General features: G+C 33.4%; 1 protein-coding gene across 1 annotated transcript; it reads right to left on the bottom strand.

Annotated features, from left to right (window-relative positions):
* Positions 1-10,766: 10,766 nt before the first annotated feature.
* Positions 10,767-11,732, bottom strand: LOC141660655 (uncharacterized). Its single transcript, XM_074467642.1, has 2 exons — positions 11,479-11,732; positions 10,767-11,373 (listed from the first exon to the last, which is right to left on the bottom strand). Exons 1-2 carry the CDS (start codon positions 11,730-11,732, stop codon positions 10,767-10,769), a joined length of 861 nt encoding a protein of 286 aa, XP_074323743.1.
* Positions 11,733-19,786: the final 8,054 nt, after the last annotated feature.

Genomic DNA, 19,786 nt, shown 5'->3' on the forward strand with positions numbered 1-19,786 from the left:
GATTCATCTTTGGTGTGCAGAAAATACACCCATATGTATCTTGTATATTCATCAACAATTACGAGTGCATACCTCTTCTTGGCAATTGACATAACATTCACTGGACCAAATAGATCAATATGAAGTAGATCATATGGTTCAAGAATGGAGGATTCAGTTTTACTATTGAAAGAATTTTTCCTTTCCTTAGCTTTCTACCATGAGTTGCATAAGCCATCAGGAGTAAAAACTGCATTGGGAAATCCTCTCACAAGATCTTTCCTCACAAGTTCATTGATATTGTTGAAGTTGAGGTGAGAAAGTATTTTATGTCAGTTCCAGCTGTCTTCCACAAATTCTCTACTCAATAGACAAACTTCTGAATTATCAATACTTGTGGAGACCCTGGCTTCATATAAACTACCATGTCTTATACCATTCAATGCAATCTTTCCATCAGACTTACTGACAATTCACAATGCTCCTCATAGAAGTTAACATGGTAACCTCTGTCACAGATTTGACTCACACTAATCAGATTATTCTTGATTCTTGCAACTAGAGCTACATTTTCAATGATGACATTTCCAATTTTGATTTTGCCATATCCCAAGATTTTTCCTAAGTTTCCATCCCCATAAGAAATGTTTGGGCCAGCCTTCTCCTCAAATTTTGATAGCAGGGATTTATAACTAGTCATATGTCCTGAGCATCCACTTTCCAAGACTAGAGCATTCCTTATGTCACCCTACAATCAATAATTTGAATATGTTAGTGTTTTTAAGGACCTAGACTTGGTTGGATCTTTTGGCCTTTTTAAGTTTGTTAACATATGCAATAGAAGACTTTTTATCAGAGTTTATGTTAACATCCTTACTATCAGTATTTATACATGCAGAAACATATTTTGCTTTAATTAAAGAGGATTTTAGTTTATAATAATCATAATACAAACTGTGATACTCTTTACATGTATAAATAGAATGCCAAACACTACCACAATGAAAACAAGGTCTTTGTGGTTTATATCTAACTGTTCTATTCCTAAACTCTGATTTGGAAGGAACAACATTTATCTTTTTATTCTTCTTGCAAGAATTAGCAAGATGATTTGTGCTACCACAGTTTGAACATGTCTTTCTAGGTGCATTAGGAGGGGTTACATAATTTCCATTCTTATTAACACCTATCTTTCCATTCCTATTTTTCCTAGACCTTTTCCTCTTGTCTTTCATGTGAAGATCCTTCAGCTTTTGCTTAAGCTGTTTCTGAGTCATTGAACCAATATTTACTGATTTTGTGTGAACTTGTTCACTTGTATCAGTAATTAAGTTTGATCTGGGTGCTGAGGTTGTACCTTTCTCATGGATTGACTTAACAGTATTAGCACTAGGATTAAACTTAACGGTCTTTATTTGAACCTTGTTCAGTTTGACCTTGCTATCAGTTTTTATTGGTTATGTTCTCTCAGTTTCTTTTCCACTTTTCTTATCAGAATTAGATATAGCTGAATATCCTAATCCTGATCCCCAACAGCCATTCTCTAAAATCTCCTGAGATGGCTTTCCTGAGTTATTCCAAAGTTTAATGACTTCTCTTTCTTTTTCTAGCTCCTTCTCTAGATAAGCATATTATTTCTAACAATTTTTCTTTAACATAAACAATATTGTCTCTTTCTTTTTTAATTTCTAGCATGGAAAGCAACTCATTTTCTAAGGTGATCATTCCTTTTCTTTAATACAGAGTTTTCTTTCTTGATTCTATTATTTTCTAAGGTTTGATCCTTATAACTAACATGCAGAGACTTAAGAAATAATCTTAATTCATAAATACCATTAGTATCAAAAGCAAGAGTAGTCTGAGGTACCTTTAATTCAGCATTGTCAGCCTGAGCATCATCTTTTGCCATGAGAGCATAATTGAATTCATCATTTGAATCTGATGAATCATCCCAGTTTCTCTTCCTTGAGATCAAAGCTTGTTTCTTCTCAGCTCTGGGTTTTTTGTAGTCAGCTGCAAAGTGTCCAATTCCATCATAATTGAAACATCTCTCTTTTGACTTGTCAAGTTTTCCAGATCTAGATTCCTTCCCATTAGTATTTCTTCTGTTTTTCCTCTTATCAGAGTTTGAGGAACTGGAACCTTTTCTGGAAAATCTTATCCCTTTCTTGAAATTCTTGTAGACCATCTTCTTGAAGCTTTTAACTAGTAGGGCAGCCATTTGATCCATGTCTTTATTATTGTTATGATCACTTTCAGTATCTGATTTAGTATCAGTATTTGAGTCATCATCGAAATTTGATGATTCAGCATCTGACTTTGCAATCATGGATTTCCCTTTGGAGTAGCTTTTCCTCCTATCTTTCTCCTTTGGCTTCTCTTCAACCTTGAGTGCAACTGGTCTAGATTTAGATCCTTTCCTCTTACTTCTTTGCTCCATCTCTAGTTCATGAGTTTTCAGAACTCCATATATCTCATCTAGAGGTGTGTTATCAAGTTGATAGTTATCCCTTATTGATGTGACTTTAAAGTCCCACTTTTCAGGGAGATCAAGTAGGAACTTCAATTTTAAGTCCTCCAAATCATATTCTTTGTTGACAAGGGATAAGTCATTCAGCAACTTATGAAATCTGTCATAGATCTCAGTTAAGGACTCATTGTCCCTTGAGTCAAAGAGCTCATATTCTTGAGTAAGTATTGTCCTCATGTTCTTCTTGATAGCGGTTGTACCTTGACACTTTATTTCTAAAGAATCTCATATCTCTTTTGTTATCTTACATCCAATAACTCGATTGGACACAACACTTTCAAGACTACTGTGCAGGATGTGTCTGACCTTAGCATCCTTCATGATAGACGAGATATCTTCAGGAGAATAGTCATTCATGTCTTTGTCTATCATCTTTTCTGGTTCTCCTGCAAGCGAAACAACTATCTTCATTGGTCTATGAGGACCATCATAGATCCCATTTAGATATTTAGGATCCGTGGCTTCCAAGCACATGGCCATCCTGACTTTCTAGATTGGATATTCATGTATCTTCAGGATAGGCACCTTGATTGCTTCATACCTACTCATGTTGCTGCTTATCTATGATGTGGCTGGGGGTGGTGGCTTCAGATTCTATGTTTCTTCTTCTTTGTCCGATATTGTTGATTGATTTTCAGATCTTAAATTGTTTGTACGTTAACAGCAAGCTCTGATACCAATTGTTATTCCCTTAATCAACTATAGAGGGGGGTGAATACAGTTAATATACTAAATTCGACAAAGCTTCAACAGAATCAACAGTTTTTATATTAACAGATAAAAACTGATTACAAACGTACTCTCTCAAAAGGATGAACAAATATCCTGGAGAGCTACTAGGTTATGCGAAAGATATAACAATATCACGATGCATATAACATGAACCTAGTATGTGCTTTATATAAAGCATAGCTACACAATGTATAAGGAATCATATTCTATTAACAACAGGGAAACTTATACAATGCTTCTGAGATAAAGTCCTTCACCGCCTTGAGTTCCTGTTTTCTTTTCCTTACCAAAGATCAACTGATGTGACAAATACTGATTACATCATTTGTTGACATCATCATCCATTGATATCATTATCCGTCGATATCATCATCCGTTGATGTCATCATCATCCGTTAGTATAAGTTCTTATGTGAACTTCTGATAGTTTCTGCTTGATATCATCAATTGCTCCTAAAAGAGACCCCCTTCCATCATACTTATTTCTTTTTTTGTGTATAAAGGACCATCGAATGCACTGGATGATGCTCTAGCAAGGGGTAGGATCAGTGGGTGTAAAGTCAGTGTAACAGCACCTGAGGTGTCTCATATCTTGTTCGCTGATGACAATTTTCTATTTTTTTAAAGCAATATGCAAAGAGGTAGCTACTGTTAAATCCATCTTGAACGATTATCCTGTCAAGCCAGGTCAAGCTATCAATTTTCAGAAATCATGGATTTTCTTTAGCTCGAACTTCAGGAGGAATAAACAGCTTGCACTCTCAGATATTCTAGAAGTACACAATGACATTATTAGTAATAATTACTTGGGTCTACCATCCCTCATTGGTAGATCAATGAAACGAGTATTTAGGTTTCTACAAGACAGGATTAGCAAACAGATTCAATCATGGAGTACAAAGCCAATCTCTAGAGCAGGTAAGACGGTTCTGATTAGAAATATAGCTCAATCAATTCCTGCCTACTGCATGTCTTGCTTTTTATTGCCTAAAATGTTTTGTCAAGAATTGAGAGGATGTTTAATAATTACTGGTGGAGAACGGGTGCAAATTGGAGGAAAGGGATAATTGATATTTTTGGGAGTTAATGTGTATGACCAAAGCTAAAGGAGGCATTGGCTTCAGAAGTCTCTATGGATTCAACTTGGCCTTGATGGGGAAACATGTGTGGTGATGTATAAATAAACCTTGGATGTTAGTATCTTGTGTGCTTAAAGCATGTTATTTTCTTGATACGAGTATTCTCCATGCAGCGAAAGGCAGAGGTTCGAGTTTTACTTGGACAGGCACATGACAAACAAAAGAAATTCTGGTTAGTGGTATTCATTGGATTATAGGTGATGGTAGAGACTTTGTAGCAACAAAGGACCCGTGGTTGCGCACTAAAATAACTTTTAAAGCTGATGATTGTCATGGATATGAAGGAATACATGAACGAGTGTGTACACTTTTCCAACCTTGTACTAAAACTTGGGATGTTGACAGAGTGCAACAAATGTTTCTAATTGATGATGCTAAAGCTATCTTGGCAACTAATGTTCTCAGCATGAAGTTGGTGATAAGATTGTCTTGTTCAGATTGAATGATGGTTTATATATTGCAAAATCTGGATATAAAATGTGGCATGATCAACTTAGTAAAATTGTTTATGTTCCTCAATTAAAAGGATGACACAAGATTTGGCGCATGGCTATTTCCCACAGGATACAAATATTCTTATGGTGTTTTGTTAGTCCCAAAGGATCATATAAAGGGGGTTGAATATGATACCTATAATTTTTTCGATTCGTTTTAAATTCTTTGTCAAAAATACGGAACCAAAAGTGCACAAAATAATTCGAGGAATATATTATTTTATTAATATAAATCTTGAGGTTGCTACACTCTGCAAATTACAATAAATTCAGCAGCATAATAGTATAGATACAAGCTTTTCAAATTTAATGCTTTGATGGAGCTCTCGTAAATGCTTTGCTTTTAGTTGCTGGAGAAGATAATCAGCAGAGTAAATTTTATATGCCCCTTTTATGTAGACTTCACAAATCTTCAAAGACGTGGCTTCATTTTAGACACAACAAACATTTGTGCTCCTTGTGACAATGAATTATCTAAGGTTTTGGTGGCGCTTAGAGTGACAGCCAAAATCCATGTAAATCATATGGCGCCTATAAGAAGTTACTGTGATGGCGCCTAGAGTACATACTTTGTTCCTTGTGGCGCCATGATTCTTTCTTACTTAAAGTCTGAGAAGAATGGCGCCTAGGGTCATGCATATGGGATCTATACGGCATAATCACTCTTTCACCTTAGCCTTAGCCATTTTTCCTCTGGTGGTACCTAGAGGAGAGGTTTCATGACGTAGAAACTTTTCCTCTAGTGGCTCCTAGAGAGATTTCCATGACTTGGCAATTTTCTTAATTATCTTCAATATATCTCAAATTTTTCTAGTATTTGATCCATTATATTCTGAATCAACTTGTTTTCTTCTTAATTATTAAGTTGATCCTTTTCTGATGTGATGACGCTCAGTCCATTAGTCTGGTTCACAAGTGACAAACACTAAATTGGATTCACTCAATTTCTTTACAACTTTGAGTTAATATTGCCTGATGGTCATTCATTGCTTCATTCATTGAAACCCTTTGATCTTCAATACTTATATCAATATAATTCTTTCCCACTAGAAGTCCTTTAATATTTTATTGTCCACGGAGATTTAAACATGTTAATTGTGGCGCCCTCCAAACCCGGGTCAGAAGTTTGGGGTCCACACACACACCTTATCGATAACCTGCTTATAACAATAATAAAGATAATAATAATATGTAGTGACCCTACTTACCAACTACCACGGACCGTAACAGGTTAAATTATGTACACAAGCCACACACACACACTTATATTATAAACGTCCAAAACCCAACTATTCAAACTTACAACTGAGTATTAAACATCATTACAAACTTTACAAACTTAAACTATCTCAAAAGCTGTCAGCTAGCTTAACTCGATCAACCTGGACCCCTAACTCTCGCACTGGATTGGGGATCCTCGCTACCATCAGGTTCCTTCTTAACTGGAAAAGAACATAAACAAAATCGCACAAATGAGCTAAGTAGCTCAGCTACTTAGCAGGGTCAAGTTTTCAAAATGATGTGTGCATCAAATGAAGTATCTCATAACTTCATTTTATTTTGATGATATTTTAAAGATTGATTCTATACAAGTTTTGTCTTATAGCTTAATCTATGGGATGAACTATTTATACATTGAAAGGTGGTAGTTCAAGTAGTATTCGGAAAATATATAAGTATATTGAAGTATCTTGTAACTTCATCTTTTAAACTTATATCTAGTAAATGATTATCTTGTGCATGTCAAAGATTTTCAGAAAAACGTTGAGACAAGGTTAGATATATGAGATCACCTTGCAACGATATTTTTATACAGTTATAAACTGGAACTCTATGTATATTATACATGGCAGAGGATTTCAAAGATTTTGAAAAGTATATAAGTATATATACTGAATATTTTGCGACTTCGTCGCATTAAGAGGTCAAACTTGGTTCATTTCTTTTGACCAAGACTTTCATGAGTACTATGAGAAGGCTCATATATTGTTAATCATTATACATATTATTTTGGTGGGCTTGCTGCTCACCCTTGCTTTCTTCTTTCATCACACAACAACAGATAGAAAAGATGAACATGACCAAGCTCCCGATTCGCAAGCGATTAGGAAATGTTCTGCAGTTTCCTATAGACGTTGATGTCGCTGTAGCTGAGGTAGGAACTACCAATAGGCTAGGCTTTCAACTTTTGATGTACCAGACTTATGTATCTTTATCAATTGTAATAATGGCAAAGAAATGTAAATTTATTCAGAAACCCGTTTAAGGTGTACTGGCATATAATTGTGGAATAAAACGACTTGTGATTATTTTTGGATATTCATCTCTGAGACTCTAACTTGTGGTGTGTGTGTTTATTACGGGGTCACAGTACAGAGTAGTTGATTATTTATTAAGATTGGGTGTTATTAAGGGAAATGGAACTCGTGACAACCCGGATCCCCGACCCCGGATTTGGGGGGTTACAGGGTACATGGTATCACAGGTGGTATAACTGGTGCAATAAGTAGAGTAATGTAAAACAGGTGCAGTAATGTAAATGACAATGTTGGAAAGGAAAAGGTACTGATATATATAGATCAAAAGTTCTATCTCTGTGTCTCTGGCTCATGGCAAGTCTGGACCTCCAATCTCCTCAAGCTCCTCTAAAACCCACTTAGCCCACTCCACAAGAAAATCAGGGGTGATATCCTCATGGGTAGCCTCAGAATTCCTCACAGCATCTGCTCTCTGAAACACCTGGAGCCTCTCTCTAAGTCGCCTCTCACCTTTCCCGATATCTCTGGTACGCATGATATGTAATAACTCCTGAATCTAACCATGTAAGAATCGCTGCTCCATAAGGCAAGCCTCAAACTGATGATACAGAACAGGATATGAAGAGAACTGAAAAGATACACCTGTAACTGAGTGACCAATAAAACCTGAATCAGCAGGTGGGGGTCCTCTAATAGGCGGCCTCATTCCTGGGGGTGGAATGGCCTGCAGTGGTACGGGCTGCAACACAGGTGGAGGTAAAATAGCCAACATTGGTGGAACAAACAGGATGCGGATCTGAAGATGGTCCTCCAACTGAGGGCTCTGAGTGATCAACTGGTGCCAGAATGAAAGAGTCGGCCATCGCTGTTATCTGAAATCATATCACAAAAATAAAAATCTCGAACCATAACGCGAATCATACTAATACCTGTTATACCGTCGCACTCAACCTCTCGACGTTCTATCTTTCTATTTCTTACTTCTAATCCTAACCCTCTACCCAATCCCGTCAATCTAAGCTTGTGTCAGTGACTTATAACCTGTAGCTCTGATACCAAACCTGTGGCGCCCTCCAAACCCGGGTCAGAAGTTTGGGGTCCACACACACACACCTTATTGATAACCTGCTTATAACAATAATAAAGATAATAATAATATGCAGTGACCCTACTTACCAACTACCACGGACCGCAATAGGTTAAAGTATGTACACAAGCCACACACACACACTTATATTACAAATGCCCAAAACCCAACTATTCAAACTTACAACTGAGTATTAAACATCATTACAAACTTTACGAACTTAAACTATCTTAAAAGCTGTCATCTAGCTTAACTCGATCAACCTGGACCCCTAGCTCTCACACTGGATTGGGGATCCTCGCTACCAACAGGTTCCTTCTTAACTGGAAAAGAACATAAACAAAATCGCACAAATGAGCTAACTAGCTCAGCAAGTCACATTGACAATACTGAGAATAAATAATGATCAAGTGAAATGATTGGAGGTGTCAAGAGAACAATGGATAATGATTCATAATTGGATATTAAATTTTTAATTTAAAAACCAACGTTAGGCTGCTGATCAGTCACGCACTATGTAATACCCCAACTTTTTATACAACAACTATACTTAGATATCAAACTTTATTCATACTTAAAAAAAGTCTCACATAAGCAAACAAGATTCCGAAATCCAACTCAAAAATAGTATCATATAGCTGAAATAAAGACAAATACAGAGAGACGCAGCTCTAAGATAAGACACTATCACTAAAATATTATTACAATAAGCTCAAGCCAAATGCATTTCCTTGTCCATCCCAGAAGTTTAGCACCTGAAAAATTGTAAGTCATGAGCCAAACAGCCCAGCAAGAAAACAATTCGACACTAGTGGACCAAGGAGTTCATAGTTTTTATAAAGCCAAAATCATTGCTCAAAATCCAAAGTTTACATATAACATAAATAAATTCCACAGCTTGCTAAGGTCACAAATACCTGGTGACACAATATCATAGGTTCACAACTGTCAATAATGCGCCCCTTACTAAGGTATCATAAACTGTGCAAAGCACGCCCTAGTAAGGTATCAAAATCTAGTTCCGGAACTATACGCAATTATTAAATGTTTCATAGGTCAGAGCTCACTGGGAATTCTTAGGTCTAAAACAATTACTTGATCCATAGTTGTTAAAATAAAAGCAGTGCAAAAAATATTTAACAGATTTCAAAATAAAAATAAGAGTGTGAAGAGTTAACTTACCTTGACACTGACAACCACTTTAACAATTTATCACTTCGCGCAGAGAAATCCAACCTATGTAGTTATTATTAAAAACAAACATAATTAATTATCCTCATACACTCGAATACACAAACCAGGCAAAAGATAATATATATATATATATATAAAATTATATATTCACAAAATAAGGACTCTAAAACAAAAACCAGGCAATAAAAACAACATATACAGAGAGCTGCAATACAAAATCAACCAACATTATAAAATAACATGTGTTGCAATACAAATCAGGCAACAAGATAATATAAAAAAAAACTAAATATAATGAAATATTATACTAACAAGAATTTACTAAATGAGTTTTTTAAAAATTATACAAGTCAATTAATACCATTTTCTAAAAACACACATAAGTAAAAATAAAAATTAAATAAATAAACATGTATGTACATATAATTAAAATTTTCTAGAATGAATAAATGATTGATCAATTTATAAAAATAAAACTAACAAAAACAGAGACTTATAAAAGAGAATAAAATCATCACATATGTCATTAACATAATAATAAAAACACTAATTATAATATCTCATAAAATAAATAAACAGTTACATATTAACAATCTTTTATAAAAATAATACACATAATTAACTATTTTTCACATTTATCACGTTAACAACATAATTTAACAAAATCATATAAAAGGAGTTAACCAGAAATATCACATGTACATAATATTTCTTTTCACAAATCATTCTTTTTAAAATTAAAGACTACTTTTAAACACTACTTTTAAACAGAGCATTAAGTATTTAACAAAATATCAATGTATAATAAAATATATAAATCAACAAGCACATATATTAAGTATTAAAAATAACTTGACCATTACATAAATGAATACAGTACAACAATGAGTAACCTAAAACACACACGTTCAAAAGAAAATCGAGAGAAAAGAAAAGTACTTGAGAAAGAAGAGAGCTGTGCAAGAAACAAATGAACTAAATTACATCTATTTATTTACAAATGTAATGTACTTAACTCTTAAGTTAACGCGTACTTATCAGTATCACCCTCCACTATTTTCAAAACTAACTCATATCTGTATTTTTAAAGTTTAACTCATATCTTATCTATTAGTAACTGGTTTTGACCAAGTAAAGAAAACAACTAAACGTTTCAAATTATATACATTTTTTTTATAAATATCATTTTTAGTACTTGTATTATTAAATCACTAGACTTACATAAACATATATATTTAATAAAAAAAACTGGTTTTTACATTCTACCCTCCTTAAAAAAATTTGTCCCCAAATTTTAACTAAACATAAATCAAAGTGTAACACATAATCATTGAAAGAAATTGATCGCGTACCTCAATCTTGCTTAGGTGTATGTTGATACACTCGTCCGTAATTTGGTCCAATAAGAGATGCCAAAGTGGCCTTATTTGTATTGTCTTTGTTACGATTTGGATCACGCTTTGGACATTCAGAAATCTTATGTCCCTTCTCTCCACAACTAAAACAAGCTCCTGTGTTCCAATGACAGTCTTTATCCAAGTGATTTTTGCTGCACCTTGAACATGTCACCTTGTTCCCTGAAGCGTTTCGAGAAAAATTTCCACCATTTCCTCGATTATTGAACTTTCTCGGGGAATCATTCTCGTTAAATCCACCTGTAGGCTCCCATCTCTTCTTAGCCTTAGAGTCTTTCTTTCCTTCATCTCCCACTAGCCCCCTCTCGACTACTAAAGCCTTGTTCAACACCATATTGTAGCTGTTTAGCTCAAAAGCAGCCACATGCCTCTTAATCTCAATACGTAATCCTTCCTCAAATCTACGTGCCCTACTAATCTCGTCTGCCACCAAAGTTGGCACATACTTAGCCAAACGGGCGAATTCAGCCTCATACTCCGAGACAGTTTGCTTTTCTCCTTGTTCCAACCTTATAAAATCGTGCTCCAACTTAGCTCGTACCGTCCTGGGAAAATACTTGTCCTTAAATGACTCCTTAAAAGTTTCCTAAGTGTATGCTCCGGAAGCCTCTTCTTCATTATTTTCAACGCGTCTTTTCTCCATTAGCCACCAGTCGTAAGCACTTCCTTGGAGTTGGTAGCTTGCCAAATTAACCTTCTGTTCGTCCGTACTTCCTAGTAACTCAAAAATCTTCTCCATCTCTTGTAGCCACTTATCCACTTCTGAAGGATTTGTAGATCCTTCAAAAATGGGTGGACTTAACTTCTTAAATTCGGATATCAAGCTCCTAGGTCCACCTTGCTGGTTCCCCACCAATGTTTCAGCCAATTGAGTCATCACGTTGTTAGTATTCTGACGAGGCATGGTTCCTATATAATTCATTTAAAACTCAATCCCGATATTAATAACAATATACAAAATATTTATGATAAAGTAAAATCAATGCTCGAAACTTTATTTATAATCTCTTAAAATAATACAAGCAATCAAAACAAATGCATATATGAAATGAATTACAATCTAATGATAAGCTCAATCTTTCTTAAATAAGCGATCAATTTGTCGATTCGTGATTTCCATTTGGAGTCATATGTCCGATATGAAGTTATTAATCTCCCTAACTCCTGTTTCAGTACACCATTTTTCTAAAGTTTTTGGATCATAAGAGTTAGTGAATTGGACAATCTCATCCAATTTCTTTTTATAGGTCTGTTGTGCAATTCTTGACTTATTCCTTTCATCCTTCAATTCCTCCGCTAAAACATCTCTTTCTATCTTCAAATTTCCACTTTCAATAGTCAACTCATCAATCTGCTCCGCCAGCCAAACAATAGTATCACTATCCATATCTGTCAACTCCCCAAGAATTCCTCCTCGCGGTACTACCGGTCCAGTAACTGAGTCACAATCATCATAATCAGGAACTGGTGCCGAATCCCCCACATCCATAGTAGTAGGGACCGTTACTTCCTGCTCTTGTTCATCTTCATCCTCCATGAACTCCTCTTCTGGATCATCCTCATCAAATATCTCATCTTCAAAACCCCAAATATTATCATTATCTGCCATCTACAAGTGCCACAACAAAATATTAATATTTTAAAACTCTCAACTCACATGTCACGCCTAAAAGGAAGTCTACAGGAAGTTAACCTAGGCTCTGAATACCAACTGTAATACCCCAACTTTTTATACAACAACTATACTTAGATATCAAACTTTATTCATACTTAAAACAAGTCTCACATAAGCAAACAAGATTCTGAAATCCAACTCAAAAATAGTATCATATAGCTGAAATAAAGACAAATACAGAGAGACGCAGCTCTAAGATAAGACACTATCACTAAAATATTATTAAAATTAGCTCAAGCCAAATGCATTTCCTTGTCCATCCCAGAAGTTTAGCACCTGAAAAATTGTAAGTCATGAGCCAAACATCCCAGCAAGAAAACAATTTGACACTAGTGGACCAAGGAGTTCATAGTTTTTATAAAGCCAAAATCATTGCTCAAAATCCAAAGTTTACATATAACATAAATAAATTCCACATCTTGCTAAGGTCACAAATACCTGGTGACACAGTATCATAGGTTCACAACTGTCAATAATGCGCCCCTTACTAAGGTATCATAAACTGTGCAAAGCACGCCCTAGTAAGGTATCAAAATCTAGTTCCGGAACTATACGCAATTACTAAATGTTTCATAGGTCAGAGCTCACTGGGAATTCTTATGTCTAAAACAATTACTTGATCCATAGTTGTTAAAATAAAAGCAGTGCAAAAAATATTTAACAGATTTCAAAATAAAAATAAGAGTGTGAAGAGTTAACTTACCTTGACACTGACAACCACTTTAACAATTTATCACTTCACGCAGAGAAATCCAACCTATGTAGTTATTATTAAAAAAAACATAATTAATTATCCTCATACACTCGAATACACAAACCAGGCAAAAGATAATATATATATATAATTATATATTCACAAAATAAGGACTCTAAAACAAAAACCAGGCAATAAAAATAACATATACAGAGAGCTGCAATACAAAATCAACCAACATTATAAAATAAAATGTGTTGCAATACAAAACCAGGCAACAAGTTAATATAAAAAAAAAACTAAATATAATGAAATATTATACTAACAAGAATTTACTAAATGAGTTTTTAAAAATTATACAAGTCAATTAATACCATTTTCTAAAAACACACATAAGTAAAAGTAAAAATTAAATAAATAAACATGTATGTACATATAATTAAAAATTTCTAAAATGAATAAATGATTGATCAATTTATAAAAATAAAACTAACAAAAACAGAGACTTATAAAAGAGAATAAAATCATCACATATGTCATTAACATAATAATAAAAACACTAATAATAATATCTCATAAAATAAATAAACAGTTACATATTAACAATCTTTTATAAAAATAATACACATAATTAACTATTTTTCACATTTATCACGTTAACAACATAATTTAACAAAATCATATAAAAGGAGTTAACCAGAAATATCACATGTACATAATATTTCTTTTCAAAAATCATTCTTTTTAAAATTAAAGACTACTTTTAAACACTACTTTTAAACAGAGCATTAAGTATTTAATAAAATATCAATGTATAATAAAATATATAAATCAACAAGCACATATATTAAGTATTAAAAATAACTTGACCATTACATAAATGAATACAGTACAACAATGAGTAACCTAAAACACACACGTTCAAAAGAAAATCGAGAGAAAAGAAAAGTACCTGAGAAAGAAGAGAGCTGTGCAAGAAACAAATGAACTAAATTACATCTATTTATTTACAAATGTAACGTACTTAACTCCTAAGTTAACGCGTACTTATCAGTATCACCCTCCACTATTTTCAAAACTAACTCATATCTGTATTTTTAAAGTATAACTCATATCTTATCTATTAGTAACAGGTTTTGACCAAGTAAAGAAAACAACTAAACGTTTCAAATTATATACATTTTTTTTTATAAATATCATTTTTAGTACTTGTATTAATAAATCACTAGACTTACATAAACATATATATTTAATAAAAAAACTGGTTTTTACACACTAACCCCGAGCAAGGCACACAGTTTTGCTCTAAGTATTAGATCCAAGGCACACATTGGCCTAACTTGACCACCAATCTGGTCTGACCATGAATCTGGTCCACAATTTTATAAAACAATCCAATTCTATCATAATAACATAATAAACAATGTAAAGCAATAAACATAATCATAATCAACCTGGGATATTTCAATCATGAGATGGCTTTTAATCTTCACAAGGAAACAAAATAGCAATTTCAAAGAATGGATATCAGCTGGTGAAAGAATCGGATAACAAAAGAATCAAAGTTTCAAGGTTAAAAGGATTTGGTCTTTCAATGTATAAGGTATAATGGTTTGAGTATATAAGCAAATCTTGGTTCGGTGTTCGGTATTTAGTTTGTATGTATTTGCGGAGTAGTTTCATATATAAGTGGTTCGTATTCGGGTATTCAGTAATCAATGGTTCAGAAAGAATAAGGTTTACGGTTCAAAGATCAATAAATGGAATCAAGGTTTAGGGTTCGGTGCTTCAAAGCACTTGCAATATAAGACAGAGCTATCAGCTATTCACAATATATCTCGAGAATGTTCAGAATACTTTCCTGGTACTAACTTGCTATACTTCACAAATTTCCAATCACAATCTCCTACTCCTCGACTACCTGTTTCCCTTTCCTACGCCTTGCCTCTTCTTTGATTCTGCAGTGATTCTGATGGATGATTCTGAAGTACAAATCAATAGCTTTGTTTTGAGTGTATGCACGCCAAAATCCGATATCGATAACACCTCCGAATTTGTGTTGGACTACGAAGAACGAAATATAAATATAGTATTTTCTCTATTTTATAAAGATTTTATTGGTTTGCAAATGATTTTCGGTATGGAAATAATTACAATAAGGGCTATTTATATTTACGGTAAATAGTATCCCGTTGGATCATTCCCGATATAAAATAATACGTATATTTATAAAAACAGAACCAAAACGGTACCGGTTTCGGGATAATTATCCAAATCTGTACAATTTGTACTGCGGTCTTGGTCTCAGCGCCTGGTTACACGTATTACGAGGTGATAATTATAATAGTTTAATAAAAAGATCCCGTTTATTGAAAATACGAGTTTCATTGATTTACCGAAACGAATTTTGTATCGAAAATATTATGTCGGGACCCGCACAGGACAAACCGTACGCCGGATTAAAAAAGTCAAAACATAAAAAATGCTCGGAATATTGTAATTAGGTTAGGAAGGAATTCTCGGAAGAGTTTCAGGTTAAAAAAATGTAAAAACGGGTGAAGTCGGCTGGTTCCCGATTGTATAAAATAATTTATAAATACTCGGAAAAAGAATTTATTAAATCCATAAATTTCTTATAAAATCACAAATCAACATAAAAATAATTAGGAAGATATGAAAATTATTTATATTTTATTTTGGACATATAAAAATTTAAATACTCAAATTATATCAATTTAAACATTTAAACACATTTACCACTTAACACATAATTCACAGAATAAATACTGAACATGCATAATATTTATTTATTAGCAAAAATAATTACATGATATATCCCAGATATTACATTAATGAACTTTTTTCCATGACCCTGTTGTGGACTTGAAGCTTTAATTCCATTTTAATTCTTCATATTTATCCAATCTTCATCTTCTAGATTCATGTACTTCACATTTAATATTATTTATCTATTTCTTTTTTATATTGAGTTATATTCACTCGGTTAAATATTAAGTTACATAATGCTTTACACGTTTATGTCATAACAATCTGTCTCTGAGAACCAAACTGAAAACTAAAGGGGTGGTACTCCCAGTCACTTGTCATATGTGCAATGACAACATCGAACATCCCGTGCACCTTTTCTTTTATTGTCATTTTGCTCAGAGTTGATGGAAGTATGCAAGATATCAAACAAACACGAGTGAAGTGAATTCAGTGTCTGACTGGCTCTTAAACGTGTTGGAGGATTCACAAATAGAAGTGGTGATCAAACTAAGCAGTGTTCTATATGGCATTTGGATTGGGAGGAACAACAAAGTTTGGAATAACAAAATTTTGACAGCTAATATAACTATGGATAACAGCTTTCGATATGTTAAAGAATAGAGGGAGGCTAGAGAGGTTTACTAAAAGAAAACACATTACAATAGCAGCTCGAGATTAATGATGGCTCAAGGAAATGGGATCCACTAGATAATGGGTCGATCAAAATCAACGTGGATGCCTTGTGTTTAAAGGAGCAAACTCTTTTTCTATTGGTATGGTCCTTAGAAATCACACAAGACAGTTTATTGAAGTAAGAATTCTATCTCTTTCCAATCCAAGAATAGTACTTGAAGTTGAGAGTATTGGAGTCAAAGAAGTGTTGTCATGGGCACAGTCTCGAGTAGAAAAGAATGTAATAGTGGAGTCGGACTCAAAGTTAACAATTGATGTGATAAATGATTGTCGTGATTATGTGTTAGAAGTATTATTGTTTGTGTCCTAGAAACAACACTACTATGTTTTGTTTATGATATTTGGGTTATTATGTTAATGTTATATCGATTATTCTTTTATAATTTATTATATCGTTAATTCACTGTGATATAAATATTAGATTAATAAGTTTCCTTGGAATATGATATAAATTCTATATCTCTAAGTACGTGAATTAGAAATGAGATTATGAAATAGTATCGATATTCCTAAATATTCCTAGTGGAGTATTATTATTATGGGACAAAAATAATATATTAAGACTAATGTGCTTGCTGACTGATGATCACATCTCATTGATCATAGGTATAGTGATACTAAAGTCGAAAATACAGGCATATGTAAATATTCATGGTACTGGATATACCAAATGTGAGATTTTACATGTCTATTATGTCATAAGTAATTCTCACAGTGATAATGATGTAATGGTCCTTAGACTTAAAATCATTATATTTCTATATGATGATTAATATACTTTGATTAGTATACTTTGATTTTATTAAAAGTTGCCTTTGACCGGATAATGATAAAAGTGGACTTCGGGTAAATTATGAATCGCATGAGAAATATGAATGATCTAAAAATGATTTAACCCTACTATTTTGGAGTGATATTATTAGCCTCTTGTGTGAGCTAGACTATGAAATATGTGGCATCGCGCTCAAATGTTGATTTAAAATGATAGTCTACTCATTAATTAATAAAACATAGATTAAATCATGAAGAGGATGACACATAACATGTCTCGAGTTTAATTTATAATTATGGTGAAAGGGATTATAGTACATTGTACATTATTCACGAAAAATTTAATCGATCACCGATTTAATTATTATTACTTGGGTTTTTAATGATGTATTATTAGATGTCGCTCATCATTTATAATTTTAATATGAGATATTTAAATTATTGTCAACGTAATAATAACCTACAGGGTCGCACAAAGAAAACTTGGAGAAATATTTAATTTAAATTCAAATTTAAATTAAATATGAAGTTTGAATTATTTATTATTAATTAAGTTGAACTTAATTAAGAGATCAAATGAAATTCGAATTTATTATTATTTAATTAGAAAGTCAGTTGTTGGATGATTAAGTGATATTTAATTAGACAATAAACTGGAATTTCAGATTTAATATAACTCTAATGATGGATTAGAGTTAGAACTCACTTTTGTCTCTCATATATAATCTATTTCAGGGCTGAATTAGTGTAATACATTTTTATTAGATACAAATATAAAACCCTAGCAGTTAGAGAGATAAGAAGAAGAAGAAGAACAAGTTCAGATTTTCGGTGCTTGTTGTGACACCCCCAACTCCGGGGTCAGGATTAGGTGTCACTACACAACATTAAACAATATAAGCCTATATATTAAGACAAATATACAGACAATCCCTCATTATTCAGGATCGCTTATAGGTTATGGTATAAAACAAGAATCTAACCTTCTAAAATTACAATGTCTAAATACAATTTCATTACCTCATTACTAATTTCCTCGTATTGATCACTCTGACACCTCCAAATTTCTTCAGCTGGAATCTCTCCACTTTTGCTATCTATTAAGAGCTATTCACTTTTGTCCTCATTTGATACTGAAAGAAATAAGAGTTCACAAAGTAAGAGTGAGCCAAAAATGCCCAGCAAGTATCATAAATGGTCTCCAGGTATCAGATCAAAGTAACTCCTGTAAACGATTGTTGAATGATTTCAAAACATCTTTATATATTTAAAACAGTTGAGCGAACAAAACGTCAGCCCTCATTGGCCTTTAATCATAAATAACATTTTCTGTAAAAGAAAAGTGAATGTTTCAATGTTTCATCCCTTTTAATCAAATCTTTGTTTGATTTTGTAAATATGAACTATTCAAGAAGGAATGCCGTTAGTGGCGATCAACAATAAATTAGACTGGACACTAGAAACCAACATATGCATTATAACCTGCTGATCAGTCAGGATATAGTGCGGATCTATACCCAACTGCATAGACCCAACCAACATATGGGGTACCCAGGAAACTATGGCCTAATAATTGAGGGAACAGCCATATCTGGCCCTTAGGGTCCAGCTCATCACTGGTCCTCATCGTAACCATCCAGTCCGTGGAGTATTTTGATGTCAAATCATTTTGATTTCAAAACATCCTTATTCAGGGTTCGCAAATAACCCGAAAGAATGGGTACTTTCTCAAGAGATCAATCGATAAGCAAGGAACAAGATCAAAAAGGTACTTGCATAAACAAGAGTAATTGCAACAAAATATAAAAACATTTAACTATTCTAAACTTAGAATAGGAACGAAGAAATATTTGCAGTATTTTAGGAGAAATGTTAGGAATACTTGCCTCAATTGATAAACCTCTGATCTTTAACTATTTGCCATATCACTCAGTCCTGATAAATTTACCTTTCCATTGACAGGGTACTTGACTTTTTTTATCAATCACCATTTCAGGTTTACCTTTATTCTAAATTTCTAATTATAATCGCGTTCTTTTGGAATTTATAATTATAATTTCTAATTTCTTCTATGTCGCGTAACGTAACCGTTGATTCTGCAGCACCTCGACTCTGTCGATAGGAATATTATTCTTCTTCAATCATCTGGAAGATTCCTCTATTTTCTTCAATCATCCTCGAGCTTCTTTTGGGTCAAAGAACCTATTTTAAACTTTAATAATTCCATGAATTGGATAAATAACGTTTCCGCCTGTTGATTCGATTATTGATACTATTCGACAAGGTTTGTACTCTTCTTCTGAAGAAATTTTAAACTTCTTTGTATTTACAGGTCTACTTGGCCCTCTGTACTAAC

Source organism: Apium graveolens, chromosome 5, assembly GCF_009905375.1.
Source record: "Apium graveolens cultivar Ventura chromosome 5, ASM990537v1, whole genome shotgun sequence".
NCBI classification, from domain to species: domain Eukaryota; kingdom Viridiplantae; phylum Streptophyta; class Magnoliopsida; order Apiales; family Apiaceae; genus Apium; species Apium graveolens.